Source organism: Onychostruthus taczanowskii, unplaced genomic scaffold, assembly GCF_017590055.1.
Source record: "Onychostruthus taczanowskii isolate IOZ18803 unplaced genomic scaffold, ASM1759005v1 scaffold2, whole genome shotgun sequence".
Lineage (NCBI taxonomy): Eukaryota > Metazoa > Chordata > Aves > Passeriformes > Passeridae > Onychostruthus > Onychostruthus taczanowskii.
Window position 1 is genome coordinate 22,379,324 of NW_024499239.1, and position 14,527 is coordinate 22,393,850.

General features: G+C 43.2%; 2 protein-coding genes across 2 annotated transcripts in view; one reads left to right on the forward strand and one right to left on the reverse strand.

Annotated features, from left to right (window-relative positions):
* NSD2 (nuclear receptor binding SET domain protein 2) overlaps window positions 1–9,195 on the reverse strand; it is a 98,288-nt gene extending 89,093 nt beyond the window's left edge. The window contains exons 1-2 of the mRNA XM_041402636.1: window positions 9,078–9,195; window positions 8,513–8,644 (exon numbers count right to left, since the gene is read on the reverse strand). The gene's annotated coding sequence lies outside the window, so the exon portion shown is untranslated. The remainder of the gene's footprint in view (window positions 1–8,512; window positions 8,645–9,077) is intronic.
* LETM1 (leucine zipper and EF-hand containing transmembrane protein 1) overlaps window positions 8,935–14,527 on the forward strand; it is a 29,461-nt gene continuing 23,868 nt past the window's right edge. The window contains exons 1-3 of the mRNA XM_041402847.1: window positions 8,935–9,482; window positions 9,574–9,623; window positions 13,646–13,703. Of these exons, the coding sequence (XP_041258781.1) occupies window positions 8,935–9,482; window positions 9,574–9,623; window positions 13,646–13,703 (656 nt within the window). The remainder of the gene's footprint in view (window positions 9,483–9,573; window positions 9,624–13,645; window positions 13,704–14,527) is intronic.

Below are 14,527 nucleotides of genomic sequence, written 5' to 3' on the forward strand. Positions count from 1 at the left end.
CCCCCACACACACACACAAGAAACCCCAAAGTAGTCAGAGAAAGGAGATACCTTTGAGAATCATCCCTAATATATTTCCATTAACCTAAATGCAGTAACAGCCATAGTATCCAGCCTATATGCTCTGCAAGGAGAGAAACAGAGTTCTATACACAAAAGGCATGGTCTGGTTAAATCAATTTGTATAGCATCTTGTCTCCACATATTTCAGAGCACTATCCTTCTCAATTAACGTCAGCTCTGCTCTGGGAATACTCTTTGGTAGTTAACTGTTGCTGTTAGAGAGCTAACTTCAGATTGAACACAGCTGGCATATGTATTTTGCTGTTAATAGTTGTGGTAATGGAACAACAAATTCAAGGGGAACAAACTACTAAGCAGAATGCAGAAGATTTTCAACCCAAATAAATCAACTTTAAGGATAAGAAAACCCAAATGTAAATTTCTTTTGACTTTCTCCTGATTAAAAAAAAAAAAAAATTACAAACTTAAGGTAGATCTTATGGTTTTTCCCAGATTTCTAAGCCTTTGGCATACTGGGGGTTGCATACATGCCTCTGTGCAAACACCACTAATCTCTAGAATATTTCATTTTAAATTCATTCTTTGGCAGTTCTTTACTTTCATTTCCATTTACATCAAAGTCAAACAGAAACCCCTCAAACAGCCCAACTCCTCACAGAGCACAAGAATGGAGAAGGAGCAGATACAAAGTTCAGGGAGGGTATGAAGAAAACACGTAATGCACGTGTGAGAAAGATCACAGATGAAAGAAGAAGAAAGCCAGCTGAAGAAAGGAGGTGAAGGAAGGCAAGTGCAGGGCAGATTTTTAACACATCTCAGTCTTACTGTGGCTTTTATGGGTAATTAATTACCCACTAGAGGGAGATCGACTGTAACTTGTTGCCAGGTGGATTATGGCAGAAGTAGGACTTGGTAAAGTGCAAAGGGGAAACCCTGTGGTAAGAAAGCAAGAGAAGCTAGAAGTTCCTTTCCTTGGTAGAGTTTCATTCTGTGTAAGTTACCAAGCAGACTGAGATCTCTTCCCTTTCTGACCTGGCTTTCATTATATTTCTACACAAAAATCCCCACCTTTATTAACCTGTTTGTTCTGTTGGTGAGAGGAACACGTGGAGTTTAAGGGTGGCAGAAACAGTGCAGTCCTTGTTAGGACTACACTGCCATAGGCCCCCAGCATGGGGTGAGCCATGCACGACTCAGTCAAGCACTTGAGACCCCCTGACAGTGACCCTTTGGTCCACCTCAAACACCTCCGTGGTTCCAGGTTAGGACTTGTATCTCACAGCTTTTATTAGCTGCCCATGGGTAATCATTTATGGTCTCTTACTCTCACCTCGATTTCTGCAGAGGAAGCTTTTAACATTCAAAGCAGGCTTAGGCATGTCCTTTCCTCAAGGGAAACCAAGAAAGGAAGTAGTAATGGATGCTTAGAATTGGAAACAGATTATAGGAAAAGTAGCTCCTACCCATTTGTGTCATTCATGCTGCTGAGAATCAGTAGTTTAGGGATTTACCAATTTCCAAAGAGGACACTGCAGCTAGACAAGCATGTGTCAGGGACTTCATTAAGCCTAGCTCTCCTGAGTGTATCTATTTTCTTGTTGAGCCTATTTATTTATATTTTGAGACCATACTGTGGCAATGAGTTTATATGAAAATATATTGCCTTCTGTTCTTTTTTAAACCCTGCTGCCAGATAAACTGGTTTAATTAATATGGCATTATGAGCAGCAATAATAACCATTTTTATTCACTTTCCTCCCACCTTCATTATTTTCCAGACCTCTATATGTCTCCTTCCTGTTGCAGTACAGAATTCTACCCCACTCTGGCTCCACTGATACCAGGATTTTTGAGTAATATGAAGGCTTTTCAGAGTTAAGCTATTAGCAGTGAAAGTGGTCTTAACTCTAACCTTGCCTTTCTGCATAAGAACTGTTGGATACAGAAGAACATAATGCGAATTTGGAAAACATGCATAATTATTTCCACACAGGAAGTTTGCAGTTGATAGTTTGGTGTCACAGACAGAAGTGACTTGTCTAACATGCCATGAGCTAAGTAAGAGCAAAACAATTATCTAATGCCTGTGAACCCTCAGGGTCAAATATAGTCTCTGCTACCCTGTGCAATGCCAGAAAAGCTTGCTGACAAACACCAGCCATCAAAAACACTTCTTCCTCACAAACTCCATGTCATAGTTTCCGAAGTGGCCTGTGGTTACATCCTGCTTACCTTCAAATTCCCTCAAAAATACTACTGGGTTCTGGGTACTACTGGCTCAATAACCCTGGTTTAATTATTAAAAACATGGCATGACTTCATTTATCAGTGGCCTGATATGATCCTTAAACAAATCAGGTTAAGTAAATGTAAAGCAATGAATTTGCAAAATCCAAATATAAGCAACACATTCACATTGCTTATCCAAAGCAATCCACAGAAAAGAAATAGGGTATACAGGACATTTGCAGACCTAGCAGAGCAGCTGGCTGTGCTCTGTAAGAAAACTAGGCACAGGTGCTGGGATTGTGCCCAGGGCCCTGATTCCCAGCTGGCACGCTGAAAGAGGCTTCCCGCTCAGGGAGAGTTAGATGTCTGTTCCTTGGGAGGAGAGGCCTCGCAGAGGGGAGAAGGTTGTTCCCTTGGCACAACAGGGAAGCTCTGCTGGCTAAGCCAGATTTTTGTTGATACCTGTTGGGCATATTTCCTTTTTCAGCTGTTGGATTAGTGTTTAGAAAAGAAAATGATTGATATGTGTCATATAGGAATGAGTGTGAGGCTTGCCACCCTGACTGACGAGCAGGCTGCATGGCTCACTTTTACCTGCTGCACAGATTAGTCCCAAGGAGCTCCTCTTGCTCTATCCAGCTGATGAATTCCTAGATATTTGCAGATCCCAGCTAAACCTTCAGTTTGTACACAAAATTCCCTCTTGTAATTGCTTTGAGAGGAGAGCTCCTGCTTTGGGGGACTTTACTTCCCCTGGATACTGATCAAATCCAATGGCAAAGCTTTTTACGCCAGCTCGGTATTTTCTTACATACACGACTTGCTAGCCACGCTTTGTACACACATGCAACAGGATTAAAGCATATAATGTGTTACTGAGAAAATACCTAATTGCTTGAAGGTAACAGGATGTTTGGGGGTGAATGCCTCCCAAGTCTGTCTCTAGGGGATACTATAATAATAATAAAGTGAATAGAGGCCTAAGACAGGCAGGAGAGAGGTTGCTGATTACATGGGAAAGCCCAGACAAAGCGTCTTCTGTTTCTGGTGCCTGAAATTCAGCCACACAAGAAAAAGGCAGGATACTGGCAAAGCACCACTGGGATGTACTTGTGCTGATGGCTCTTTGTTGTTTTTCTATAGCTTCACATCACATTTTAACAGGTATTTCCCTTCAAGATTATCACACAGCTACAAATAAGTGTTGTCAACAGAGCTGCCACTTCACTTGACTTGGAGGTTACCATGCTTTCTGTCTCACAAAAACAAAGGTTAAAATGTTAATTTTTATCTCTAGAACTTTTATGATGCTATCTGGCAAGAAACAGGATTTGATGTTACAAGTACACAACTGCACTGATCCTTTACCACTCTGTGTGAATGTCTCTGATAGCAAAGGGACATGGCATACATTTGCATGTGTGGAATTGGGGCCCAACAATTTAGGTCCTGCTGAGGTCAAGGCACTGAGATCCAGACAAATACTGATTTGGAAAATTTACAGTATAGAGGATGGTTGTAGAAAGGGAAAGTGCACTGACCATTCCAAAGGAACCAACTCCTTTTTTAAATCTCTTAATCTGCTTTTCATTATCTCTGTGGGGAGGCCTCTTGAGAAAAGCAGCTCTTTGACTTGAATGAAGGAGGGGCTGTGGGCTTGCATGCTGGAATGGGGAGGTCATTGTACGGCACCTCGGAAGATAGGAGTGTCAGTCAGGTCAAGGAGAACAGGATAAAAAAGTGTGAGATCTGTGTTACACGCTTGGTCTGGATTATGAAAGGTAGAAGGTTTAAAGCCGAAAGGTAAATAAGAGAGAGTGCATTCAAAGGTGGGAAAGACACATTCCAGTAGGGTTATTCAGGCTGACTGTAAGGGAAAATATGAGCCAGGACTGATAAGATCATCAGCAAAACCAGCAAGAAAGAGGTAACGACAGCAGAGGCCCGAGGGGGCTAAATTCTACACAGGAATTTTAAGCATCAGGCAAATGAACATATCCATCTTCAGTATTTTTCCTTTGCTCTTTTAACAGAAATGCTTAGTTCTGCTCACCTCCTCTGAGACAGAGAAAGCACCAATGTGCCTGGGGATGATGGGACAATGTTGCATTTTGCCTGCACCAAGTCATATACAGCTGTGTGCATGTGCTGGCTGTAACCTGCTCCTCTCCAAACCAGTACTTACCATAAGGAGCTTCAGCTTCACAAATTGCTAAGGAAAGTTACATTGCTGCCATTAAAATGGCCCTTGGAAGTAGCACATTTTTCTCCTTTTTAGAGTACAAAGGTAAAAATTATTCTAAAATGTTTCTTTAATGGACACAAACTGAAAGGTATCTGCTTTTCAGGGACCTCCTGTCTTTCCAGTACTCCTGTAACACTGCTTGACTTCACCAAGAATTTTGTGATATACAAGAAGTGCGGGAACGGGTCTATAAAGTCTGGGATGGGGTGGAGGAGAGCCTCCCCAGTCACTTGCATTTCTTGTCTTGCTTCTTGATGGGTGCATAAAAGCAGTGGTGGGAGATTTAGGGCTTTTATTGACAGTAACACAACATTTGGTGTTTTCTTAAAGACCTAACTCTGAGAGGCAGATAATGACATAAGATTGTTGGCTTTCTGCATTTCTGATTACAGACAGGAACTTGCAAACCCTACCGCCTAAAAAATCCTGGAGACCAAGAATGACTCTAAATGCATAGTTTTAAAGCCTGTCATTCATAAAATCAAACTGATTCATTTGGAGGCACAACAGGTTACTTAAATACAGCAATGATGATTCTGCAGTAAAATCTCAGTCTTTCTCATATCAGCTGGAGCTAACAGGTGTGTTTGTAACACCAGAGACTCCTTTTTTCCCTCCCTCTCAGAGACTAAATCAATTTGCTTTTTATAGCTACGTTCACCTTTTTTTCTTTTTGGTTGGACACATAGCCTGAACACTCCCTGCCCTCCCTCTGCTTGATCCTGCCTTGGCCAGAACCTTGTGGCTTTCTCCCCACGTGCTCCTCCACTGCCCCAATCTCGCTTTGTGCAGCTTGTCCCGTTTCACATAAGCTCCATCTGCTGGGAAAAGGGAGAACCTCGGTGGTTTTCATTCTGAACTGCAAATGGTTTTCCCTCAATTTGGAAAGATGTTCAAAATTACCTGTTTCTGCTCCCCCAGCTGTGCTCTTGCCCACCTGCACGCCAAATTTAACTAATGACAACCTAATATGTTATTTGTATGGCATTATGTGTTGCTAATTTGGGTCAAGCCTAAGCAATCTTTTAAAATACCACTTTTTGACTTGAATTTGAGCAGGTAGTTAATTTTCCTTGGATGGGGAAAGACTGTTTGCAGCACGTTATTGCCATCCAGGCACTCTCTACATGGCTTTTCAGGGCAGGGTTTGAAGAGGCACCCAGGGCAGCCTGTTTCTGTGCTAATGTGTAGCCAGTGCTGCTTGGTTTTGGCACATTTACTGACAGGAATGAACTTGTGACCTGGACGTACATACAGAAAATCTGTAATCCAGCCACCACTTGAACTTTTACCTTTGGGTGTAACATTGACAGAGTAACAGGCTTCAGTATCCCATGAATCCCTCCTAAAAATCCCTGATAATGAATGGAAGTATTTTCTTTAAAAAACTACTAATAATCTGTTGGCTTTCTCCCTGGAGTAGAAACTTAATGCAACTTGCTACACAGTAATGTTCCCCCCCGCCCCCCTTCACATTTACGCTGAACACTGATGAATAAAGATGAGGTTAATCCCTTATTGTTAAACCTATTCAACGAGACAACCTGGGGTTGCCATGGAAACAGATTCTACAGCCTAAAAGCATAATTCTGCTCTGAAGGACTGTCTCTGGGCCCGTAGTGATACGTAGCTTATTGAGTCACACTGTGTACACAAACACGATGTTGCAGCAGTGAAATGGCAAAGGTGCCTCCCAGCTCATCAGATGTTAATTACCCCCCCCACCTCCTCCCACTTACAGCCCAGAGCATCAAGCGCTGCACCCCCTCCCCCTCCTGAATCCCATCCCCAGCCCTTCCTGCCAGCTCCGCTTGTCCTCAGGGTGTACTGGGGAACAGCCCGTGTCTGTGGCTCCAGCAGGAGTGTCACAGATTTGGCACTGTCACACAGCCACTGTCACAAGCTACAGGGCACCTCAAGCTGGGAGTGGGGGCAGTTGCTGTCCATCCCCAAAAACGTCTACAGGATCTAGGAGAGCTTCCTGGGCCGTGTCTTCAGGGAAGGGGTGACAAACTTACAGTTCTCCTCCTTGGTCATAGAAACATTTGCCCCTCAATTTCTAGATAGATTTCTAAACTTCCTCAGTAAGAATTATAGATTCATCTGCTCCTTTGTCATGTCTATGCAGGCAATGCAGAGCCCTAGGGTTGTTCTGTGCTTTTATAGGTCTTATGCATCATACCTCTTTCAGACAAGTGAAACAGTCCTGCCTTTGTGATATCACTGGGCTCTGCTCATACAGCAATAAAATACATATTTCAGTACTCACACAGCCTATAAAAACCATCAAAATTTCCTTTTATTTGAAGGTTGTTTTGAATTGGCTTAGTCAACTCCTACCTTGCTTTTGCTTCTATTTTATACCCAGGGGGAAAAATTACATTTAACGTAAAATAGTCATCTTAGTTTTGTTCAAATATTACATTTATTTGAATGATTCTCAGAATCCCTATTACATCCATCTAGAAAGAAGGCTTTGTATTTCTTCCTTTTAGTCTCTCTCATCCTGTTCCTGCTGGAAAACTGATTTTTCAGCAAGATGGCTGACAACTTTTCCACACAACATGGTTGCTTTAAGAACCAGGTCTAAAATGGCTGTGTAGCAGTTGATTTTTTTTTTTAACAAAGTCCCAAAAACCTAGTAACTATGTGGTATCATGTTTTATCCTGGGGATAAGTGTTTTCTCTGTGAGATCATGGCTGTTGCTCTGGCTGGAGTAGAAAATGTTTTTCTTTAAAACAAAAACTAACTCCCGTGGAAGGCCCATGTGCCACCTACAGTCACTCAGCGTTTTCCTGTGGGAGCAATTTGTACAAATACTTGAAGATTTTTAATTCTTAGTCTTTCCTTAAGCATTACTTCACAATGCTTGGTAAATGAACACAATCAATTACTATTTTTAAACTGTATGTATCTATTTAGGAAATTTTCACAGAGTGTATAATCAATCCTTTTCATATACAGTAGCAAACCCTGTAACTTCCAGGTATAAACAAATCTGGAACAAAAGACTGTACAAAAACATAACGAATTCAGCTCTGAAAAGGCCCATGCATCTACATTGTCTGCCACCCTGAATACTAATGAATTTAATGAAACTATTGAAAGGCTGGTTACTTGTCTGCATAAATGTATTGAGACCTCTGTAATCATCTGTTTGCTGTCTGAAACCTCTTGTCAATAGTTTAATGACTTCAGAGCATATTATTCTTCTTGTATAGGCTTCATATAATGTTTCTACATAATTAAGCAGCTTTGTTAGAGGAACTGCCATTAGTTGCCCCATTTCATTTGGTTTTGTTATCAGCCAACCAGAAAGAAGAAAAGAATAACAAGAGAAAGATACAAACGCAGTCTAGTGAGAGATGTGTAGATTGGGAAGATGTTGTTTGGTTGGTTTTTTTTATGCCATTAACATAAAGCACTATTGTGAAGTTGCACATTTTAAACAATTTTAACCATTTAAATGCAGTACATATTTAAACACTTGCAAAACAAACACAGTTGGCTAAAAATCTTGCAGTGCATTTGGGAGTCTAACATTTTAAAAGCAGCTCTAATAAGTACATAAATAACAATTTGTTAATTATCACTGAACATAAACAACAGGAGCATTTCTATAGCCATAGTGAGAAAAGTGTTGTGACTTTTTTTTTAATATTCAGATAATTGCATAGTCCATCTTGACGAATACTTTTGAATTTAAAATATAAGTAATATGAATTTAATCTACATTTTTTGTACTTCGAAGAAACCCTGAGAATCTTCTTTAAATACATAAAAGAGCTCCATAAAATTACCAACTAATTTCCTGCATTTGCCTAGTCCTAAGCATGAACACATTAACTGCAAACTCACTTGCTTTTTATTGCTATGAGACACTGTTTTCAGTCACGTTTTGGGTCAAACCTGAACACTTCTGCTACCCCTTATGCATAAGGTTAGGTAACATGTATTTTCCTTGGGGTTGAGGCAGGTGTGGAGGTGACCAAATGCCTGGTGTTGTGAGTTACCTGTGAGGTAGGAGAGGTCTGATCCCACAGCTCCCTTGTCCCCCTGGAGCCCTGTCCTTGGGGCAGCCATCTTGTTGGCAGGGCTGGCAGCCATCTTGTCCACAGAGAGTCCCAGCAGTTTTTCCATTTTTTCTGGAACAAGGAAGGCATTAACACCCAAATCTCACGTACACAGTTTGTAAAATGTCAGTGTTCTCGGATTAAGTTATAATTTTTGCAGTTTGATTCTTGTTATTCACTGAAAATGCCAATACAGTAAAACATAAAGCAAGTACATAATACTGCATTAACTGAGTACTGAAATATTTGGTATGAGATCCTACTGCTGGCCAAGACTCGACTAGCACGTGGAGAATATCATACTGCTTGTAGTCCAACTATTAACCAGAACTAGTGTGGAACATTTGACAAATGACCGATTTATGTGCCATTTCCTATCAAAACCACCACAGCTCCCCCAGAAAGCCGTTTTTTCTGTCACACCCCGAGATCCACAAGCAACACACGCGTGTGCAGCAGAACGCCTGCCGCCAACCCTGGCGTGCGGGAACACGGCCGCACCCACCGCAGGATCACGGGGCCGTCAGGGCTGGAAGAGACCTCTGGGCATCACCCGATCCAACCTCAGCCAAAGAGGAAAGCACCGTGCGCTGCTGGAGCGCTGTACTTTGGCCGGGGTTATGTGTGGCCACGGCGCTCCGGGCCGCTCCGTGAGGCACCGGCGCCCGCCCTTCACACCGGGCACGGCCTGTGGCCTTCCCGGCGTGACGGGGACCGTGGGCTGCGAGCGAGCCCCGGGGAAAGAAACCCCGGCATTGGGACAGCCCCCGATACCCATCGCAGCTCCTGCCGGGTCCCCTCAGGCGGCTGTGGGGAAGAACCGCAGCCGCGCCCGCCCCTCGGTGACGCCATCCCCGCCGCCCGGCGCCACCGCCGCCCTCACCGTGCGCTCCGGACTACGGCTCCCGACGTGCCCGGCGCCGCGGGGCGGTGCCGGGGAAACGCGGCTCCCGGGCGCTGCTGGGCGTGTGGGGATCGCCGCGGCCCGGGCGGTGGGACAGGAGCGGGGCCGGAGCCGCCCGCCGAGCGCTGCGCCGCCCGCCACGGCCCGGTGAGGCTCCCCGCAGGGCGCCCGCCGGCTCCGGCCCGCGGGGCCTGGCCGGGAGGGTGACGGGGAGGGAGAGCGGCCGGAGGCATCTGGGGGCTCCGGGCGTGGGCGGAGAGGCCGCTGCGGGAGGGAAGGGCCGCGGCCGAGTCCCCGCCGCTCTGTCCGCCGGGGCTGGCGCTGCTCCCGGCACGGCCCACGCTCGGCGGCTGCTGCGGCCTCGTCGCATGTGCTTCCGCGGCAGCGTGGTTGGAGGGGATGATGTACCCTAAGGGCAGTGGGACACGCGTGTCTCCTAAATGCCGGCTGGTTGGGGAAGGGAGAAACACGTGTTTTTTGTTAAAGTGCAGGAACGCGTTACTACGTCTGGGTCCTGCCTGCCTTGCTCTCGGCGGGGCTTGGGTGTGAAGTGGGGTTGTCACTAGTCATGTACTTCTTCTCTTTATGAAAGCACAAGGGATGTTTTCTTAGTCTGTGTTAGGGACGAAACATGAATTTGCCTTTTTCCAAGTGGCTTTGAATGCTTAGGAAAACAAAAAAGAAGTGCATCCTGTGATACCGATTAATAATGGAGATAATTTGGCAGTTTAAATATCTCTGGTTGGTGAAGTTTTATGGCATGAAACAACTGATAACTTGTGAGGTACGCGAGGCCTGTGTCTGCTCTTTTGATCCTGAGCTGGAATGGCAGGGGGTGAGCGAGGAATTGCCTGTCACTGACACAGGGCCCTGAGCTGGAATGGGGTGAGCAGGGAATTGCCTGTCACTGACACAGGGCCTGAGCTGGAATGGGGTGAGCAAGGAATTGCCTGTCTCTGACACAGGGCCCTGAGCTGGAATGGGATGAGCAAGGAATTGCCTGTATCTGACACAGGGCCCTGAGCTGGAATGGGGTGAGCGAGGACTTGCCTGTCACTGACACAGAGCCCAACTTGTCATGGGAGTGCTGTCACTGAGAGCAGGGCAGCTGCAGGCTCACATCCAGGCAGACCTGATGAGCTGTAGGGATGCTTGTTCATTGCAAAGAACAGCTGTCCTCTTGGTTACCAATAGTCACTCAAGTGTGGTATCTTCCTCTGACTGATGGGTTTTGTGAGCTCCTGTTGTACAGTCATTTATTTAAGCCTGGACAGTGTCCTGAACAAAAACCTGGGGTATCCTAACCACACAGTTTATTTAAAATGGGGAGAAGGCGCATCCATGTACCTTCAAATTAGGTGGGAGCTTTGATTGTTCTTGTGACATAGCATAAAAAGTACTGCTAATGATTGCTGCAATTTTGGTTGTTATAAATCTTAGACAACCTAAGCTGAAATGCTGTGATAGAATCAGGTAATTGTTGTGCTTTGGTGCACTGTGGTTATGATACAATACTTTTATTTGGGGTGTTAGTCTATTGTTAATCTATTATTAACACATTATTCTATGCTGTATTTTTTTTTTCTGTATTGTTTTGCTTTAATCAGCTCATCTTCTTTGCTTTACATGTAAGTAGTCTAAGATTAAGTTAAAGCTAAGTGCTTCTAAGAATCCTAAACGTTATTCCTGTGGAGATCAGACTGTTAAGTACTGCAGGCTTACACTTCTCTAGGGACTTATTTCATGATAGCATTTTATTTTTGAAATTTCTAAACATAGTAACAGTATGGCTATTCTACATTAAAAACTTGGGGTTTGATGCTTCATTAAAGTAAAGTATGAGGTTTCCCTTGACTACTTTTCCATGAGGAACATGTTAACATACAGCTTTTCTGGCACTACTGCCCTTCTTTCTTACTAAGCCAATTCTTAAATGAGCAGTGTTGAGTATGGTTAAGCAACATTCACCTCATTCAGGCTTTTGGATATCTGTATTATCCCAGAAGCAACGATTATGGACTTTGCCCCTTTTTGAAGGAAGTATATCTTTTATTTCCGGGCTGGTTTACTCCTAGGTACATGGTTATAAGAGAAACTGCAAAACCTAAAGAGCTCTTTTCAGAGCTGGCAGAGTTGGAATTAACATTTTGTGTTAGCCTGTTCACACTCTGAATGTGCTGTACAACAAGAAGCTTAGCATGTTTTCTTGTGGTAACCTTGGAATTTTGTTCTTTGACCCCTTCTTTAACATTTAATGAGCCTGGTTGGAAAGAAGGTAAGTGAAGTGGAAGTGAGAAACTCCAAGCCAGTTTTGAGTTCCAGATCATCCCTCCTAGTTCTAGGGGGCACTGTCCATAGCAGGCAATGTCCTCTCCTGGTAGGACCCTTGGTTTAGGCACATCAGGCTTTGTGGGCCTCCTGGCACTTGGGTGAGACAGATTACTGTGCTGTGACTTATCCCTCCAGACACTGAGTACTTCTCTGCTTTGCTCAGCTGCTCCTTGAGGTCGGGGATTCCTTCTGGGCTGGTCTCTTGGGTTAAGTAATTTAGCTACTGTTCTTTCTGTGAATGATGGCGAGTATCACAATGCCTTCACAGATTCTCAGGACTTGCTTTTTGAGCCAGAAATAGACAGTTTTTCCCTGGCTCTGCATGCCATGGCAGTGAGTGTTAGAATTTGATACAACTTGGCATGGGTAAATCCTTTGATTTAATAATGCCACAGCTTTTGTTGTAATTTCTTCAGAGCCCACGTAGCATGGGACATGCCTTGATTATCAAGATTTTCCTCAGATAAGTTCACTTACCTTCTATACCTTCCGATTGTCCCATCTGATTTTGGCAGCATCTCTTTTCCCTAAGAATTAGGGTATTTTGTTGGGGAGGGCTTTTGGCCATCAGCATTGGGAGCTTTGTTTTCTCAGATACAGTTGTCTACTTTAGATTCTGTCATAGGCCATATCTTGGTTTTGGTGGTGGGAAAGGGTACCATGGACCTCTCAAATTACCTTTGTATCCTGGTGTCTCTTAGGATTGACCAGAAATGGTAGGTTCCAGATGGGAGAAGCAAACCACAGTATGCCTATTCTCTCCAGCCTTTCAATTTTATTTTGGTTACAGTGAATTCTGAAAAGATTGGCCAAAAAGAGTCAACATGCTTGAAGTCTTTCTTGTGTGATTTTTTTAATGATCTCTCCAGGAGTCTTTTTGCTCTTGGCAGTAGCTACCTATTGAGTTACTGTAGCAAGGTGCTAATACAAGATTTATTTTTTTTAAGTTGCTTTAGGAAGCTGAATTTCTTTCTGGTGGGATCAGGGATGACTTTCAATGATTGTAGATTGGTAGCATTTTATGTTGTTGATGCTTCTTCTGTGGTTGGAAGACTTTCAGACGTGGCCCTTTACTGAAGCACGTGACTTGGATGATTTATGATTTGATGATCTTCTCAGTTTATTTCCAGAATGGATGCTGTTTGTCTGTGTACCTGGATAGAGGGTGCTCGTATACAGGTGTCAGCCCTTCTTTTGGACTTTATTAGGACTGATTCTGAGGTAGTCTGTCAAATAAAATGAATGTTGAGGGATACAGTGTTTTCTGGAAAGTTAACTTTTGACATGCTTTGGGTCAGGCTCTGACCCCTCCCTTCAGGACAATTTGTATCCTTTGCATAGAGATCATGGGGTAGAGTTATTTTTACCAGGTGCTAATCGAAATGGGCAGCAATGAATTGAAATGCTGTTGTGGTTCCACCTCTCTAGTGAAGTCTCTTTAGGTTCCTGCTTGTGTTTTATTTGTTTTGCTTAAAAAAAAAAAAAAGCCATTTTAATCCTAAACACTTGGCAGGGGCTCCATTTGGATCATCTGATACTATGTTGTCATAGAGCTGTTAGAAAATTACATTTGCTTTCAGTGAATTTCCTCTGCAATGTAATTTCTTGCCTGAGGGACTTGGAAACCTGTCTTCAGACAGTTGAGCAAGAGGAAACCAACCTCACACATCCACAGAGTTCAGCTCTGCATGTTAAACAACATCTTTTTTGTCCTTTCAAAAGTAGTAATTTCTATGTAAAGATCAATCTTTTCACTCATGTATTTGTGTGCAGTTCACTACATGGATAAATGTCTTCCTGAATTTCAGAATTGGTGCTAATTATTGGTATTTTTCTAGGTAACTTGGGAGATCGGGCATGTCTTAGCTGCACATCCCTGAGGATGGCAAACAAAATGTGAGTAAATATGAATGTTTTTCTGAACTACCACTTAGTATACTGTCACAGAATGTAGGTTTAAATCTAGACAAAGTGCTGAAATGTTAGCTCCAGCTTGTGTCAATGACAGATTAAAGGAAGTCTGAGTATTACTTGCTTTACCTGGTTGGTTGTGTGTGGGAGAAAGAAAGTGAAATCTTACCCTTTTTGCCCACTTCCTCCCTTTTTGTTTCACTTCTGATGTGAAAGCAGAAGAATATTGATGTCTGTTGGGTGATTCCAGGTGTCATAATGGGATCTGATGAGCTTCTCTCATACTTTCTCCATGGAGTTGCATAAAGTAAGCATTCAGTTGCAGCCAGTTGAAAATCACAGTTGACAAATAAGAGTGTAGAGCATCTGAGTGGGATCTCTGTTAAACCAAAGAAAGGAGTTTATTGTATGTTGCAGCCTTGGGTGATGGTGTCCTCTTCTGAAAACAAGTCCAACTGTTGTGTGCCCTTATGGAACTGAAGGAGTTGAATGTTGGCAGAATCCATTCTCTGTTCCTGACTTGACTCACAAGGCATACTTGTAGATAAGACTTTCATAATGCCTTTCCTTGGAATGTTAAAATATGGGTTCTGTAGTTCACTTATAAACTAACTGCTCAGGATACAGGGACTATTCTGATTTCCTGAATTTTCATTTTAACCCTCTAATACAAAACAAACCAATTTTTTTTTAGACATGTTAGTCCCATATCACTTGCTGTAGAGTTAATGATGATTATTTTTTTTTAATACATAAAACCTTTTCAAATATCTATTTTTAGTATGTTAGTGTATAAGACTTCTCTTGGG